This window comes from Lactuca sativa, chromosome 9 (genome assembly GCF_002870075.4).
Source record: "Lactuca sativa cultivar Salinas chromosome 9, Lsat_Salinas_v11, whole genome shotgun sequence".
Taxonomy (NCBI): Eukaryota; Viridiplantae; Streptophyta; class Magnoliopsida; order Asterales; family Asteraceae; genus Lactuca; species Lactuca sativa.
This window is the reverse complement of record NC_056631.2, coordinates 94,552,859-94,572,830: the sequence shown is the minus strand read 5'-3', so window position 1 is coordinate 94,572,830 and position 19,972 is coordinate 94,552,859. Positions and strand designations below refer to the sequence as shown.

The 19,972-nt window shown below is 33.9% G+C and overlaps 1 protein-coding gene across 1 annotated transcript; it reads left to right on the top strand.

Annotated features, from left to right (window-relative positions):
• Nucleotides 1-14,637: 14,637 nt before the first annotated feature.
• LOC111885223 (uncharacterized) lies at nucleotides 14,638-16,823 on the top strand. Its single transcript, XM_023881498.3, has 4 exons — nucleotides 14,638-14,797; nucleotides 14,894-15,156; nucleotides 15,376-15,501; nucleotides 15,951-16,823. The coding sequence occupies exons 1-4, from the start codon at nucleotides 14,793-14,795 to the stop codon at nucleotides 16,646-16,648; spliced, it is 1,092 nt and encodes a 363-aa protein (XP_023737266.1). The 5' UTR covers nucleotides 14,638-14,792; the 3' UTR covers nucleotides 16,649-16,823.
• Nucleotides 16,824-19,972: the final 3,149 nt, after the last annotated feature.

Here is a 19,972-nt window from a genome sequence, read left to right as displayed (position 1 = left end):
TATAATATATTAATAAATCATAAATAACCTCTTCTCAATTATCCATCCTTCAGATTATCCCGGTGCCATGCAACCTAAATGGACCATGCTACTCTCGGGTCAAGTACATACCAATTATAGTTACGGACTTAGACACTAATCCAACAGTCTTCCACTTGGATATTTCTAATAACTGTTATTGAAAGTATGACTCTACAATCCGACTAGAAATCGTAGCTCTTAAAAGCCGTTGTCGAACTCTGACATAGTCAATGACGCGTCCATTAGACAAGGGATCATATATATTCCTCCATTCTAGATATCATATGGACTGAGACATGGATTATAATCATTCTCTATGTCCATCTGGTGTTTCCCGGTTTCCGATTTATGAAGACGACTAAATGAACAAATCAAATCAGTCTAGGCTTGGCTAACCACTTAGGGGTGTCATCACTAAATCATCGAGGGGCCCACAAATATCGATTTTATCCGCATGGGGTAAAAGGAACGGATAAAATTTGACCCAAATGTTTACTTGTACTTACTCATCAAATTACACACAACAATATGTTTTATAACACCAAGTTACTGGTGTCTTTACATATGTCAATATGCAACCGACTCACAACTACAACTCACACGTATTGGTTTCCAGAATATAAGATATTATCGTCTCACAATCAATCATGTTAAAATCCATGGAGTGATTCAGATGAGAGTGGGCTAAATCCAATACTCAAATCTTATTCCAGGATCACTCACGAACACTACAGCTATGTCAAAAACACCAAGACAAACTACAGACCCATTCATGGTAGTCTTGCGTCAATACCTACCTCCAAAGTATGATCGAATATGGATGGTTTGAATAACCTAGTTATTTGGGAAGTCAAAACATGCAAAGTGAAACACATTAATAATACTAATCCTATATGGCCCAAAAACTTTTAAGTCCCATATTGATTACTCATTATTTATTTTAGAATGTTTCGAATAATCAACTTAATACTTGAATTAAAAAAATAGTCATGCCATGCTCCATGCATGCGCATCATGTTTGTCTAAACAATAGCTATGCCATGCTCCAAGCATGCACACTATGTTTGTCTATGGTCATTGCTTTGTGAAATAGATCAATTGACAATATTTCAATGATACTCATTTCACAATTCCAAATCCTTGCCGCAAATGTAAGAATATCAAATTCTTGCCATTTACTGTAATTTGTTAAATTTTAAACTTATATGCAATGATCCTCTTGTAATGACTATGCACAAAAGTCATAGAGACTTGGCAACAAACATTACAAGGTATTCCAATGGAGTCCATGGAAACGAAGTCTCAAATTCAAAGTACATACCATTGAACATCCTTCCGGCATTAAGTTTTTTAATCTTACATAGATTTAAGGAATAACTTCCACCTATGGAAACATATCCATATTCCCATTTTGACTATCACTTCTGAACAAGAGTTGTCTCTTTTCAGAATATGTCAATATGGTCCATCCATTTTTATACTTCCAACTACAAGCGACCAATCCTTGGCGAACCTTAGATTGTTCTTAATAGTTGTTTAACCACTTTAGTCGTATCCGGTTCTATTCCTTTTTCCCTCTTAATTCCATAGGCATTTGGAAAATTTTAGAACGGATAAATATTATAACACATGTAAATGATCCTATACCCGAAGCATATTGGACATGATTCATAGAGACATGATACCTAACCAATATTTTGCTACAATATTTCTACTTGCCATGTTCTCATAATTCAAATTATAAAAAGGTATGCCGTAATCATAATCGAATTTTGAGAACGCAATTAACACAATCATGACTAAATTTGATTAAAATCTCACAATCTAAGCTTTTAGATTTGAAATGAAGTATATTTTCCTCTCCCTTAATTATAGCAAAACAACTTTTCAAACTCTGTAACTTGCAAATTGAAACTTTTGTTTTCTATAATTAACATTGCTAACTTGCAACGTTTACCATAATTGATTATGCTCCTACTAGCATAATAATTATTATCTTACTAGCATAACACTTATGCTCCCACTAGCGTTGATATGTACCCATAAATCAGCTATACTTCTAGAAATCAATACTTCATTGACTTTCTTACAAAAGTTCAGATTTATGATATGAGATGCTTTGAAAAGACTTTATCTAGGTTTCTCAAACTCATACACCTTTCCTTAAATAGCTCACATGTGTGTCTAAACAATTTAAGAACTTACAACAATAAGTCTCAAATGTTTATACCTTTTGCCATTTCTCACAATTCGAATTATGAAAAGGGATGCCGTAATCATAATCGAAATTGAGAATGCAAATATCATAATTGCTATCTACTTAAATCTACTTAGTGAAAGAGTTTCCTTACAATAATTCTCATGAATCAGAGAGAAACCTTATGACACTTAGATTTTATGGTGTATGTGTTCCTATCCATGTGAATTTGTCATAACCATAATCATAAGACAAGATTAGTGACAAATCCAAACTCTTATGGACTGAACTTGTTCTATCTTAATTTCTTGCCACCTGGTAGCACAAGGGCCTACCATGTCTTCCAAGCTGTTATGCAGCTCACCTTGACTGATCAATGAAACTTTCAATGATCCATGTGCTTTGTTTTATGCAAACAATTGAGAACTCATAGAACTCACATGCATAGCCAACTTTTAACTGGAATCGAGCACAAAAATAAGAATATGCCAACACGATAGGTTACAAAAATCAAGTCGTGTGCTAGTGATAACAATAGGTTTTCTTATTGATTAGTTCTTGAAACTTGTCAAGCTCTTTAAGACTCCCACTGACCTTTTGACATATAAGATTCTCTTGTCAAGAATCATTCCTTGACAAACAAATATTCAAGAGTTAGTGCGGATTCTTATCAAGATAAACACTTCATATAATTGGTCTTAGTTAGTCTTTATTTTAACCAAAACATCACAACTACCAATTTCAAATGTACAAGAGCAAAAATATTTTACTCTACATTTGATGAGTGTTTCAAATCTTCTTAAGATTATGTCACTCAAATTACAATCTTGGAGTATGACTCTAAGACTTGTTTTTGGAACGAAGTATGACTTATCTTCTTGATCTAACCATTTCAACAATCCATGATTCCTCTTCTTAGCCATAAGAATGCACTAAGATGTCCTTAGAGGATCAATTGTGATATGGTTTCCCATAATCATTGAGATGATCATAAAACACGATACTAAAGTACTCTCCCATCTTTTCAGATCGGAGAAACTTTTATCTTTCTGCCTAATTTGATTCTTCTCACTCGTTCTTCCATACATTGAAACTTTTCCAATGTTTAAGAATTATATTTAATCTTATAAGCATAACCATGTTTACTAAACTTTAGTAAATCATGACAAATAGTCTTATTGATCTTTGTGGTGGACCTGACCTGCACATAACCAAGTGTACCCAATCTCCCAGTCCTTCACTTGACTCACTCATTCATGTGAACAAGGAATTAGTCTTAATTTCAAAAAGACAGTTTCTCATTCATCACACAATCCGAGTTGCATGATTCCAAGTTTCCATCTAAATGAAATTGGGTGATGAGAATCTTTCCTTATTTGGCGAATTTTGGACACTACCACAAACGAAAGAATCAAATTCATATTGCTAACATAGAAACATACAAACATCATTTTTTCACAAATGCCATTGTAAGGAGATATAATATAAAAGTAAAACAAAATTTCATTTATTTATAAAATGTAGAAAAAACCTTTCCTTACAATGCAATTACAAATGAAAACTATGTTATTACATATTTCCTAGCAATCTATCATAACTCCTAAGCAGTAGCTCAGAAATCCGATCTTCGAACCATGCAATTGAAATCCATCTTCACGATCTGATTCAACATGCTCTTACTTTAAGCTTCCTTTCCTTTGCACGATGCTACAAAACATCAAAATGCAACCTAGTCATATCATGTATTAAGAATCATCAATTAGGAACTTAACAGGGTTAGATAGTGGACTTACTTGAAGCAGAGTCAAAAATTTTTATTCTACCTTCTCTTAGATCTTTCAGGTAGTCAAGGCAGCTTCGCAACCAATGCCCCTTCTCCTGGAAATAGAAACATATGGACTTTTTATGAATAGTACACGAGACAATCTCATACTTAGCCTTTCCCTTTACCATTTGGTCAACCGGGTTGACTATGGCCGATCCCTTTCCATTGGGAAGAGAAAGCTTTTCTAGACTTCCAATGTTACCATTGTCAATGTCCATGGAAGTTTGGGGAGTAGATCTTCCTTAATATAACACCCAAATGAAATATTAAGGCTAGGACCTAACAAAGTAATTTATAATTCAGAAGAGGGATGCCGTAATCTAACTTTAAAATATTTGAAGGTAGGCAAATGACAATTTACCAATTTCCCTCACGAAAAACGAAAAAGAATTTTAGGTTTTAAGTGAATTGAAATTCCTAGATCCTTTGAGATTCATTGAAACTTTCAATGGCATGTTTAAATCTCGATTGTGCCCTTCAAGTTTGTGAATGGGATGTCGAGGATCACAAAAGAGGTGTGAATAACCATGCGAATTATCTTCATACACCCAATATTACAACCACCTAATCAATGTGCTGGTTAACCACATACGCTCCATTGATTTATGATTAACATCAAGTTACCCTTTTCCAGGCACTATCAGTCCCAGATTAGTGTTCCGGTTAACCACACACGCTCCACTAACGACTTAGCAAGGTGCAAAGTGTAATTTCATGGGTTAGCACAAAATTCGTATTTTTTTAAGTAACTAAGATTGAGAATTTATAAGTGTTTAGTTACTTAGTACTTCATTATAATTTTAATGAGAATTTAAATGTCCTATCAAACCAGTTCGGCTAACGACCCTCCACTAGTCAAGGAAGCGGTGGGTGAGAGTGGACAACCATTAAACTGTCATTTTATAGGCAGTAACCTTATACCCCCTTATAGATCGGCTTCGTGAATGAAGCCTACTAACGGTAAGAATGACTTTGTTCTTATACATATATATATATATATATATATATATATATATATATATATATATATATATTATAATATAATATAATATAATATAATATAATATTATAATAGTATAAGGGTTGAATTTTAAACTTTTAAAATTATAGGGTTTGGAATTAAATGCTTCAAAGTAAGGCTTTGCATTTACAAATTCCAAAACTTGAAGGCAAGTTTTGAACTATTCAAAAACTTTTGGAATCCATAACTTATGAGTTTAATATAGATTTTAATGAAAAGACTCTTGAAAATCAATAACTTGAGGACAACTTATGGAGTTCATAAAACAATTATGAAAAGGACTCTTCATGTTCCATAACTTGAGGACAAGTTATGGATGACATAAAACCATTTAAGATGACATTTAAAAATGAGATTCTTCACTTTCCATGACTTGAGGACGAGTTATGGGATTCATAAAAAACATTTAGATCAACTATTATAACTTACAAAATCAAACAATTTGTCTATGATCTAAATTAAACTCATAAGTTAAGATAAGTCATATCAAACAAATTTCATGTAATTTGCATAACCATATAAACTAATACAAAACATGAAACTTTGACAATTATCTTTTAAATTGGATAAGCATGATCATTACCACATTAAAAATAGGTTTATAAATTCAAAAGAAATTTAGGGTAATGATCCTAGTCCAATTCTAGCGTTAAAACTCGAAAATTTGCATTCTGGGGCACCAACCCATCGAGTGCATAAACTAACTAGGTGAACTGGTCAGTTTTCTGAGGGGACTCGGTGAGTTCCCTAGTGGACTCGGCGAGTCCACTGTCCAGAAAGTAGAAAATTGATTTTTTAAGCTTTTAAAAGCAAGTAACATCAAGTATATTGGAAAACAACCCTGGGCTCTGATACTACTGAAGGGTTTTGAGCATTCTAACACTCCTATGGTGTACATGCAACCCTAGATGCTTTGGATCTATGTTTTCTCTAATATACATGCAAAATTTCAATTTTCCAAAGCATCATCCTAACTAGCATACAATGGAGTATCCATACTACAAAACCTCTAGTTAGATGACATACCTTTTGATGTAGTTGAAAGCCTTGAACCCTTAAGAGCTTAGCACCAATAGTATGAATGCCTTAAATGGAATCACACAACACCACCAACAATGGAGGAACTTGAGAAGAGGTTACTTGCACTCATAAAATCGGCTTGCCCTATTGTGTATCAACTAGTTGTCGATTTCATGAGCTAGAGGGGTTCTTATATAGTGTGGCTTAATTAGGGTTACACCACACAAACCCTAATGTGCATGCCTTTCCATATTCTTCATGCTCCATGGGTTTAAACCTCCATGGATCATCCATGGGTCACCACATGAGTTTACCCCAATATAAAGAACTATGGGTCACAAGCCCACATTATAAAAATGAATGATTTACATAATCAATCACCATATATTTAATTAGTCTCTTTTGACCACAAAATTTATTCTTGATCAATACTAGTTAAATAATATGATTTCATATTAATATATTAGAACTTATAATATATTAATAAATCATAAATAACCTCTTCTCAATTATCCATCCTTCAGATTGTCCTGGTGCCAAGCAACCCAAATGGACCATGCTACTCTCGGGTCAAGTACATATCAATTATAGTTATGGACTTAGACACTAATCCAACAAAACAACTGACAAATAGCATAGAAAAAACAAATTCAAAAAATAGGGATAGTGTTGCCCGAACTTTTAGCCTCAGGGTTGCACCCAAGTCAAAGTGACAAAACATAAACCATACAGATTTTCTCCAAGAACTTTCTAATTAGAAAAATCTTGCAAATATAAAAACCAAAAACAAAAACAAAAAGAAAAAGAAGGGTTGCACGAATTCGCCAAATGAAATCACGGGCCAATCATCCACACCGTTTAGGCGAACCAACTCGCCAACATGCAACCACAAATCTTGAAAATAGATGATCCCTTAGGGGACACGTCAGTTCGGCCAAACAACAGGACTCTAAGCTCTCGAACCAGATGTATTCAAAGGGTATGAAGGATCATAACCTTTTCCTAAAAAAATATAATAGATGCGGGTCCAGGGAGCCTTGAGGTGACGACCTCGGCTCACCTTAAGCGACCACAATAGGAAGGTAGTAGGTCACCCAGCTTAGGGCCGAAGTCCATGCCTACAAAATACCCTCCAGGAAAATGCTTCCTCGAAATGAAGGCAAACATGATGACATTTTAAAAACATACAAACATTAAACGCCGAAAGCATCTTGTGGTGTCAAACAAACAACAAATAACAACAAGCGTATAAAAAACATCTAGTAAAATATCAACCATAACAAGATTGCGTTCACACATAGCCCTCAACGCAGTCGTCTGGAACAATGTCCTCCTCCTCAGAATACCATTGTCGAAGATCAGCAAGACCAAGCTCTCCCAACCTGAGATAAGATGTGAAGTTTGTCTCAGCAAAAGCCCTAATGGCAGCGTGCATGGAGTTAGTAGACCGAGCCACGATGCTTGATTCGGATGGGCCAGAGCCGCTACCAGAGGACAACACCAACACCACCTATTTTAACCTATCCACACTAGAAGCCACACATGCGGCCTTCTCATGGCGAATCCCAAGAGCAAACTCACTACTCTCGACAACACGGCCCACTATGCGGACTACCCCCTTCTGAAGAACCCAAGATAAATTAGTCTCCATGACTTTCCTCCTCGAGACCTCGGCTGCGAGCCCACTCGCTCATAGCGCCAAACGTTCCATTAACGCAACTTTCTCCGTAGCTAAATCATGAACCTGCTATGATAGTCGGTCAACCTCCCCATCCAGAGTCACCACCTGAGCCTCAACAATAGTTTTCTCCCTAGATATCACAAGGTAGCATTCATCGAACTTACACCGATCTTCCTCGAGAAGCCAGACCTTCACTATGAGATCTTCATGCTCCGATTTAACGAGATCTCACTCCGAATGGTCATCCCGGATGTAACGGAGACGACTGACAGCCTCCACCAAATAAGGAACCACGTGAGAAGCCACATACTGAAGATCATCCGCCATATGAGAATCAGAAAGGGTATCAAGGACCTCTAGGGTAGCAAAAGGAAATGCATGATGACACCATTCACTAGCAAGATCCTATTTTGATAGAAAAGAATTGGGTGAAAGGTTCCACCCTGGGAGATACACACCTAGGGCATCCAAAGGGGAAGGCCCTACCTTCGACGGGATGTCATTCGATGCCGAGGGTGAGATGGAGCAACCTCCCATAGTGGTTGTTTTCTATTGACGATGTGAACAAACTTCCTCTGCCGCTGACAACCCATTACCATCAGCAATCTCGATAACAACAAGTGACTTAGCAAAAAGAGGTTCAATATTCCGTTTTTGGCGCAAGCATCGGCCAATAGTATCACCACCAACATCCTCCCCAAGGGAAGAATCTACAACAGCGGGACCACCGGCGAGAGACAACCTGGAAGCTATGCACACTCGACCCCTTAGACGGAGAGGCAGCCTCGGCTCTCGCCACGGCAGGAGAGGCATCATGTTTGCGAGCAAGCCCGACAATAGCCAGAGAAAGTAAGGCTTCCACCAGGGGTACCTCGTGATACTGGAGATCACCCCCAAAATTCCCCTATAATACTTGTTCAAGAGACAAAACCTTCTCATCACCTACAACAAGCACAACGCAAGACCCATCTCAAAATGAAAAATGAAGAAAAAAGAGGGAGAAACATGATAACAAACAAAAAAAGGGGGAAGGAAAGGTAACACTTACCACCGTTACTCACAAAAAACTAAGGAATCTTCCCACGTGAACGCCAAGTAGCGCTCATCCTGGCTGCCGCCAATATGCAGTCCGACCAATCTTCGCTGTCAAAACAAATTTGCCTCAGTGCGCGGGCCACAGATAAACCGACACTCGACAGAGGGGGCGCCCAGTTCAAAGCCATGGTCACACGAGGATAGCCAACACCAACCAAATCGTTGTTGACCCACAACCATCGATCCTGCTAGTTTTTTCGTGGTTCTTTCTGGTTAACTTTAAAGGAATGTGTGTTGCGGTGTTGAGAAAAAAATTTGTAACAATGTAAATTTCCAAAACAACTTTTTTTTTTGATTTTTAACACAATAAAAACTTGTATCATAATTCTCAAAACACACATGTCTCAAATGTCAACAAAAGAAAACACAACCCCAGAATAAAAAAAATAAAAACAATCTCCTGCCGATGTGTACAATCATGCTGGTGCCTTGCCGCGATCCTCGGAACTACCTGAAACACATAATACATAACACGGTAAGCATAAAAGCTTAGTGAGTTCCTGAAAATATCACACACAACACATTAGCCACTCGAGGCTATAACTCAATTAGACCCTTTGGTCAATGTGTCTCAGTAGGACCCTCTGGTCCTACAACTCATATGGACCCCCCGGTCCCTCAACTCAGCATCACAATATAATACTCATAAAGCATAACACAAGTAAATAGCATGATATCTCATTACACAGTTCATGCACATAGGACCCCCTGGTCACACATAAGGTTTACCACTCAAGATAAGTATAGTGAGAAGACTCACATCGGGTAATCTCGGAAAGTCTCGAACTCGAAATACTGATCTAGCCTCCGCCTAATTACACAAAGTAAATTACCTCTAATTAACAACGGTTCTCAAAGGCTAGACTAATCCCTTCCTATAATCTCTCAGAAGTGGAAAAGACCATTTTGCCCCTCCACTGGTCCAAATGTCTACATGTTGAATAAACCCTAAAAGTCAACGAAAGTCAACTCCAGTCAACGGTCCAATCTTTAATATCAAATAAGTATTTTTATTGACTTTTTGTTTTCATTTATGACACTGACCAGGGGTACCGCTTTCAATTACTCTTACTTTAATATCATAAATCTCACATATAAATTTAAAGCCCCACAAAAAAGGCACATTATAATGTATACACCTTATTTTATGATTTAAATTTGATTTTGATGTTTAAAAAACTCAACATAACTATTTGTTTCTCTTTATGATTGCATCTTTGATGTTATTGTTCATGCAAGAAATTACCAATGACCTTATTGGTAACAAAATTGCCATTATCAAATGACCCATTATATAAATATTTAAAAATACCAACAAAATCCAACAAAAAAGTTTATTATCGAAAGACTTTCTATGTGTTGAGTCTAATGTTAAAAAGAACATTGAAAATCGTAATGATAACATTTTTTAATGTTCTATTTAGAAAGTCGGTTTTCCAAAATAAAAAGATATTTCTTTCCAATATAAATGAAAATTTGTATCAAATTAATTTGTTAAAAATAGACACTTCAGAAATAATTTTTATATTTAGTTAAAACAGATAATTGTATTAGGATTTATCTAAAGATAATTTGAAAAATAAATAAATCAAGTTAAACATCTTAACCAATTTTGTTATGTTTAGCTTTGTTAAGTTATGCAATAAACTCCAATTCTTGATTTAATAGTAGTGATGTGTACTTTTCCTAATCATTCATACAAGATTTTGATAAACCATGTGACCTTCTATCCATTAATGAAAATTTAAGTATATCAATTTGTCCCAAATGACGATTCTTTTTATGAGATATGGTCGATAAATATTTCAAATTACAAGAATTTTAAATTATATAAAAATGAATTATATAGTAGCGGCATTGTTAGGTGCATTTCATGTACCCATTTTGTAGCTTTATTTTATAAAAGTACATTGCATATAGGCTTAAACTCATGCATTTTGCACGTTTTCGGGATTTTTCAAGAGGCAACTTCATTCAAATACTTTTGTGATATTTCAGGGACTTTTGGAGGAAGGATATTGTTGGAGGAGGTAAATAAAAGTTGCGGATAAAATTTCAGGACTTGCGGAGTACCGAGGAGCAAGATATCAAAGAAATGAAGATTTTGGCTTTACAGACGTTTACACGGCCGTGTAAATGGAAGCCTTGCGTTTACGCGGGCCGTGTAAACGTAGATTTCTGCGCAGTATATTTTTGCGTTTACACGGGCCGTGTAAATGACAATGTTAATTTACACGGGCCGTGTAAACGTAAATGCGGGTTTTAAAGCAGTTTTTCACCATTCTTAAAAGGGGGAACCGATTTTTTCTTGAGGGGGTCGACTTTTGGAGTAGAGAAGGCGAATTTATTGAGGATTTTGAAGTTGATTAACACTTGGGAACATTTGATTTCATTTTGTAAGAACTTTAATTTCATTTTCTAGATTTGTGATCTTGTTCTAGTCATGAGTGACTAGAACCCTAGTTTCTCCAACTTCATGTATTGACTTTTTAGTTGTGATTTCAATCATGTGATTTGATGTTTGCTTCTAATTCCTACCTAGTGAATTTGATTTTGTTTCAATTTAATGTTTGATTCTAATTGTGATTCTTATTGGCTATAATGACTAGAACCCTAGTTTCTCCAACTTCATGTATTGACTTTTTAGTTGTGATTTCAATCATGTGATTTGATGTTTGCTTCTAATTCCTACCTAGTGAATTTGATTTTGTTTCAATTTAATGTTTGATTCTAATTGTGATTCTTATTGGCCATTTGAATTAGGGTTAGGTCATTCAAGTTATCAAATTGCAAAATCCGTAATTGTTTGTGAATTGAACTAAGTAACAAACACTAAATTGATTTCCATTGAATGAATTTAGTGTAAATCTTATTCACATACTCTTACGCTCCCGAGCTTGTGAGGAGTATTGAGTGTTGTTGGGAACATTCACATAAAGCTTAAAGCAACCTTTCAATCCAATTCTAAGAGCTTGTTTAGATTAGGTTAGTAAGGTTAGGATTAATCAAAGAGCCTGTTTTGGTTAATTATTGTGGTGAATGGAAAGTGTTAGAGCTTGTTAACACTTTCAAGTACCAACTTAGGTGGAATTGAGTAGATATCATTTCATCCTTGGAATCACATTGTTAAATTGTCTTGCATAGAGTTGGAGTTCTCACAAATCCTGAATTTGTTTCATTTAATTGATCATTTAGTTATTGCTTTATCCTCTTGTTTAAATCCTTGCATACCAACCCCCCATTTATGTGACCATTATTGTACCTTCTGCAAAAAGGTATAAACACTTGTCCCGTGTCTCTGTGGATCGACCCTGCTTACCTTGTATTACATTATTAGTTTATAGTAGTAGTGTTTAAGGAGTCATTTGTACCCTTTATTTGTTGGGTTTGACACGCCTAACAGACATACAAGAAGATTTAAAAATAGATTTTATTGTCCCAATCTTAAAAAAATTGTAGCCTATTTTTTCGGTCATTTTAATTTTTTTTAAGTCAGTATATATTATTATTATTATTATTATTATTATTATTATATCTCAAAAATCTTTATGGACCACACCTTCTAATTGTAAACAATAGAAATAGATATTCATGGTTGGTTGAAATAGGTGTTACCAAAAACATCTTAATTTTATTTAAGCCTAAATTACTTAAACCGAAAACATTATTTCTTTAACCCGAATCAGTTTGCAGAAAAAACTAACCCTTGACGAAGCTATTTGTCGAAAGAAAATATATGTCGTCGCAGCATCGCGCGGATACCCCACTAGTATATATATATATATATATATATATATATATATATATATATATATATATATATATATATATATATATATATATATATATAGGTTGTATGGAAAACAAAAAACTCTAAAAATCATAAAAATGAATAAAAAAAATACTTAGAGATCACAAAACTTTTTTTTCCTTTTTAATTTTTTTATCAAAAAATCGCAAGTTTTTAAATAAATTCGCTGTTTTTTTTGAAACAAACTTTGTTTTTTTAATTTTTAAATTTTTTTCAGCGAATTTATTAAAAAACCTGCGATTTTTTTATAAAAAAAGTTTGTAATCTCTAAGTATTTTTTTATACTTTTTTTTGATTTTTAGGATTTTTTTGTTTTCTATATATATATATATATATATATATATATATATATATATATATATATATATATATATATATATATATAGAGAGAGAGAGAGAGAGAGAGAGAGAGAGAGGTAGGTTCAATTGAGAAAATAAAAAAGGTTGAGAATGGAGGAATCATCCAGACTACAGTTCAAACACATTCATCGTTCATCATCCAAATTTCTTCTCCAACTTTCAACAATCATCCAGATTTCTTCAATTAAACCATCATCAATATCATCCAGTGCTAATCAATCATCGATTTTCGTCAATAATCAACACGATTCAACAGTTAACAACAAAAAATCGTTTTTGGTTCTTTTAATTCAACCTTCAATTGTGCTTGAATACGATCAGATCTTCAACATCTATGATTAATTATACTCCCAGCGTTATTAGATCAATATCATCGATAATCAACAAAAATCTACTTCATATTATTCATTCAACATCGATTATCAAATAAAACTTCAAAATTGAGGTTAGAAAAAGATCAAATCGTTTTTTTTTGAAAAATTTCATATAATTCTCTATCAATCTACTCTTTTGTAAGATTTAAATAGTCAAAATATCATGTTTTTAACATTTTTAAAAAAAGTTAAATTGTATGCACTCCAACTGTTTGATGAAATGCATAAACTAAATTACCACGTTATATTCATATATGAATATATCATCTAATATTCACAATTGAATTACTATGTAATATTCATAAGTGAATGCATCGTCTAATATTTTAATATAAATATACTATGTTTATTATATGCTATATTATATATGAATGATACTTAAATTGTAAAAAAAAAAATTAATTATAGTTTTTATTCATAACTGAATAACGAATGTATTGTAGTAAAAACCTGATTCATTTTTATTTACTTATTAATAATGATAGCTGAAAATATAAAAAAAATAAATTTTTTATTTTATCTTAAAACTATATCAATATGGATGTCTATTTGTAGAGAATAAAAAAATCATGAATTTTGGTATATTTAAAATCATTTTTCGATAAAAATAGCTTCTTAAAAATTAAAAACAATGAAAAAACTATGTTTTTATATATATTAAGGTAATGATTAGCATAGTTTAAGGAAATATGTTTTGTTGAAAAACACATGTCTATTCCTTTCCCATATCTGTTGGTACGACGGATGCTTTTGCTGCAAAAATAAATGAGTGGCTGAGAATAATTCCCCATTCTCAACCTTTTTTTCTCAATTGAACCCTCTCTCTCTCCTCTCTCTCTCTCTCTCTCTCTCTCTATATATATATATATATATATATATATATATATATATATATATATATATATATATATATATATACACACACACGGCATAGTTAGCCTCTCATATCGCAACACGTGTAAGTCGTTGTTTAGTCTCTATACCGCGTGACTTCTAAGTCGTTGTTTAATCTTTAGTTGTTCAAATGGTCAAAATTGATGACTAGTAATGGGTCTTCAGGAAATGATATATAAAAAGGAATAATAATGATGAAATAATCTTTAGCTATTTACCACTTACTGAAATAATCTTTAGCTATTTATCACTTATATATGTAAAATAATTAACATATCACACAAAAGGTTGAAGTAGAATTTTACACATTAAGTTTAATGGACTTCACAAATGACAAAACTTGTAAATCGGGTATATCTCCAAGGACTACTTTTGTAGTTTAAGACTTTAGTCTGCCTATAAGTCATGAACTCCCGTCTTCCAAACCCATCTTCTCATACCATCATTTTGTCACACCCACTTCCATCTGTAGCTCCGGCCTCACGCAAATACCATGAGGTAATTCACTTCAGTGTTATGTTTCATAATCTGTTCCCAACAACTATTTGTTTTTAAAGATTTGTATTTGTTGTGTTTTTAATGAAATGATTTTAGCATTCGGCCTGCTAGAAAGACGTTTACTTTCGAGATCGTTAGCTTCCATACTTGTTATGGTTATGAACAGAAGGTTACAAGTGCTGTTGGTAAGGATTTGGTTAAAATTGACCCCAAGGATGGGCATGTCACTGTCTCAACTCACAATGCTCCCCAAAGAGTTAAACTTGCACTTGAGGAGAAGACGAGAAGAAAAGTTGTCCTTTTGTATGAACTTATCCCTCAAAATACAAATCAATCTATAAGAAATCAGTCGCACCATGGTAATTGGCTAATTGTTTCCTTTTGTATTTGGTTAAAATGGTTTTAAATTTTTACCGGCTGCATGGGTCAGCGCTAATCGTCTATTTGTAGTGACGACTTGAAATTGAATCCAACCAAATCCAATACTCTCATATATATGTGCTTAATGATTACAACTTTCTGAGTTTAGATCACGATTATCTTTTGAATAATTAAACGCAGCAAATGCACAACTGCAGGTGATCGAAAAAGTTCTATTACTTCTTCTACATCGAACCATGTAGCACACAGTAAGAGCCAATCGATCAGGATGACAATCAGATATCAAAATCGAAGCATAAGGCATACGGCTGATACATCAGTAGGTATGTGCATACATACATACATACATACATACATACATACATACATACACACATACCATAGAGTCTTTTGGTTTAATGTCAAACACTACTAAACCAGTAGAATTCCCTTTAGGAGACAGATTAATTAACCACGGATTCTGTATATTGCAAAAAGAAGGCCTCCGATGGAAATTCCTTCGTTAGTTGTCTAACAAAATGTGTAAATGACAGTTATTTTTCGGATTTTTTTTTTGTTAATAATAGATGTTTTTTTAATAAATTTTGCAAAGATGTTTTTCATCCGGTGCTATACAAAAATCCATTGCTAATGCTTTATTTTCTAGTGGTTATAACAACCTAATCTTGATAGTGAAACTTGAAAGTCTATATGTATGTTGTAAAAAAAGTGCATGTTTACTAATTACTTGTGAAGTTTTAAGTCGAATTAATTGTGGTGGTTCATTTTGAAGGTGAAGGGCACAACGTTTCCAGCTCAATAAGATATGGTAAAAGCTATCATCGGCATGAATTAACTTTAACAAAGGGTAGCTTATCATCATACAAGTGCAGTGGATGCAAAGAATTAGGAATCGGGAATAGATACATATGTAACAATTGTTCGTATATTCTTCATCCAGACTGCATGTACTACAAGAGAATAACTACACATAAGTTTTTAGCTGGATCAACCTTTAAATTCCATCAAACACGTTTTGATAGCAAGGATAGATATTGTGATGCATGTGGATCAGACATTGAAGGGTTCTTTTATCACTGTGATATAACCAGTAAAGATCTGCACCCTTGTTGTCTTAAACTTACAGAAATGGTTCATGTTGGTGAGACCAAGTTTATGCTTCGTAGGAAACTGACAACCGAATGCTTTTACTGCTCCTCAAGGAAGAAAGATTACAAAGACAATTGTTGGTGTTATTCGTTAGAGAGCCAAGACATGCAGGTTCATGTGTCATGCATGAAAGATGCCCTTCGAAATTGTTTGAAAGGTGAAAGGAACAATAACATGAGCACCATGGTCGTTGTAAGGCACGGTAAACAAACAAGTGAAGGTTTGAAATGGGCGCAAAGGCTTCTCAAGGTTGCTGTTTGTGTTCTTTCTGGGAATCCATTCCCTCTCTTGGATGTTGCACTTGAACTATTAATTGAGTAGTATACATCATCCTCAATTTGATACATTATTCTTCTCAAGGTCACTTTTTGAAGAGGTTGATTTTGTTTTTAGTCATCTCAGTGAAATATTATAGTGGAATCTATACATTTGTATATTAGATTCAAACTATTAATACAAAGTATTAATACAAACAAGCTTATAATTGCGAGGTAGTCATGGAATCAAATACACTAAACTTTATAGAGTTTAATGGATTGTCACATCATCATTCTATATTTACTACAACTCTATTATTTTTCCTAAATGCATTGAATTTTAAGACATCCATAATACATTGAACTTACTAGAGTTTAATGGATTAATACACTATCATCTTATTTTCTATACAACTCTACATTAATTTTCCTACAATGCATTGAACGCTACAAAGTTCAATGAAATATATTTTTAATAATTAAAAGGTTTCATTTTTCTATTGAAAAATTCAATGGTCATTGAAATCCATATTCATTGAATGCCAACATGGCATCCTACAATGGTAGGGTTTAATCCATTGAATATCAATTAGGCATGCCACCTCATTGAACTATGCATTATTGATGCTCTTACAAAGTTCAATGAAACATTACAAAAACTAATCAATTTATAATATTTATTTAAGAATTAGAAAACTTTTATTTTTACAATTGAAGAGTTTAATGCTATTAAACTTCAAAGCATCTCACAATGGTAGAGATCCATCCATTAAAAGACAACTAAACTTGCCACCTCATTTAACTTTCTCATTAAACTCACAATTGTAGATACTTTGTTTTAACACGTAACAAGTATTATTACAAGGAGTGTAGCTTAAAATATGAAATACGTGTCGGCATGTAGTCTTGAGGCGAATAAGGAGCAACCCCTTGTCTGTGAGATTAAATGTAAAAATATAATATGTTTCGGTAGAAAAAATGTAAAGGAAAATTGTAGTTGACTCAAATAAGAACGTGTCAATATCATAATCCTTAAAATCTGAGTTCATATGAAGAAGTTATGGCCGTCTAAATTTGAGAAAAAATTCAGTGAGAGCTCGATGTGTCAAACGGAAGGGCGCGACATGTCCAAGACCCAAGCGTTGTGCATCAACGACAAAAATTGAAAAAAAAATCATTAGGAAATCGGTCATTTGACCAGTTCATTCACATTTTTCGTTATATATACCCTCATGCTTGGTTTGAAAATTTTTCTATAGTGATTTCTTCTCTTGGTTTTGTTCATGATTCAACATTTTTTGTTAACTGCACAAGTGCATGACGGATTCTTCAATCCTTATATATAGACGCTGTGACATCCTTAATTTTTGGAACACTCGGTTTCAAATTTGCTTTGTTGTTTGGGGCTGTGGCCCAGTCAACAGTTGTCATGGGATTTAGGGCTTTGTGTCACACCCCAAAACCGAGAACGGCGGAATACGTCTTGGGGTGGAGAATGTCATGTACAGTATCATAACAATTGCATAATAGTAAAAAGAAGTGACAACAACCATTTCATTAGTATAGTAATTATAATTACAAACGTGTTCTGCACAGTTAATAGACACCAAAAGTATAAACAAAAATAAAAGATGAATCTTGTATATGCTCCATCTTCTCAAAAGCTGCACCAGTACCTGTCTATCTTTGACCTGAGGATACAAGTTATTTTGAAAACGAGTATCAGCATAAAGCTGGTGAGTTCATAAGAATTTAGTGTCGTTGCTTGTATAAAAGTAGTTACAATCATGTAATATAAAAGTTGTAATTAATGTTTATAGATAGAAGAAAATCCCTAGAAAATCCTATATTTTCCAGAATTGTGCATTTGTAAATTAAATCCTTCGAGTGTGTAAAAGTATTTCCATTTAAACTTTCTGTATAAAGATAAGGTAATAAATTTCGTTCAAGTATCGTAAGTAAAGAATAGTATTGCCGGTTGGCTGTAGTAGTGTTGTAAACTTCAATTAGAAATATATGCTTATTTACTTCGGGAAATTAGTTTAGACTTTAAGTATTAGTGTTTTTAATTTGAATATGGATTTGATCCCTCATGTAACCAAACTGAATGATAATAGAGGGTCCGATGACCTTCCCGGTCATACGTAGTGTAGCGATGTAGTGCCACCCCTGGGCATAGTCGGCTCGGACTGTAGTTAACAGTCGGGATGTAATAGCGTCTGTCCTGTATAGATCTATACATGTAGTGTTGTTTTCCTTCCGAGAAGCTCTGGTTACATGGTATTTGCGCAGTGGAGTGTCGTATAGAGGGATAGTGTGTTATATTCTGGATTAGTGTATTCTCTGGTATTACAGTATAGTAACTTTTAGTATAGTATATAGAGTGTTCTCCTTAACGTGCATTAACTCGTAGTAGTAGTATTTATAGTGGGTATCATAGTAATAGAGGTAACGGGCAGTAGTCTTAACTATACCTATTATAGTTAAATAGTGTGTGGGATTGCATGCCTTTGATTTACAAAGGTATTGAATAATATGAAGACTTTCATATCTAACACAAATATATATGATATATAACTAAGAAATCAACGACAGTCGGACGGATAACAATATACCCTAAGACCACAATCAAACAAGAATAGGAAATAAGGCGAGCTATTGGTCCTAAGTCCTTCAAGTCTTACTTATATAAATATATTAGTGTAGATATAGTTTAAAAGAAAAGTAGTTTAAACACAGTTTGAAAATAGTTTAATAACAATTTAACCTTGAAAATGCATTTGATAATTATTTAAAACAGTTTTATTGATAAGTAGCTAAAAGTATAGAAAATCCTTTTTAGTTGCAAGTTATAAATCACATATGATTTGATTACTAAAACTTGTTGCATTTAACTTGTATCCCCCCTAAAACATGTAAAAACATTTGAAAAAGGTTCATTAAGGGGTATGAACTCACTTGCAGTGAGTTTAGTGGGTGAAGTTGCCGGGTAGAATGCTAGACGCCAAATGAGAATATGAATACTCACACGGATCCTATGAAACATGCAGTGACACATAATGGTGTCTAATTAGTTATCTAATCACTAAATAAGTAAGTGATTACACCCTAATGCATGAAAACACTTTGTTCTAAGTGCTAGGAGGCTATTGGGTTGCAAGGAATTAGTGTAAGGCCTCACTATGGAGTTTACTCCTCAAATACTCACCTTAGGTGAGTTTACGGTTGAGGGACCAATTCCCCCATGAGTTTACGGTGGTAAACTCATGGAAGGAGTATATTTGTGTGCTTCAAGGTTTCTTGTATCACTAGGAAGGGTTCTAGAGTCAAATACAAGGCTTGAGGGGTGTTTAGGGTTCAAATGGGGCACTCCCTTGGAGTTTGCGGT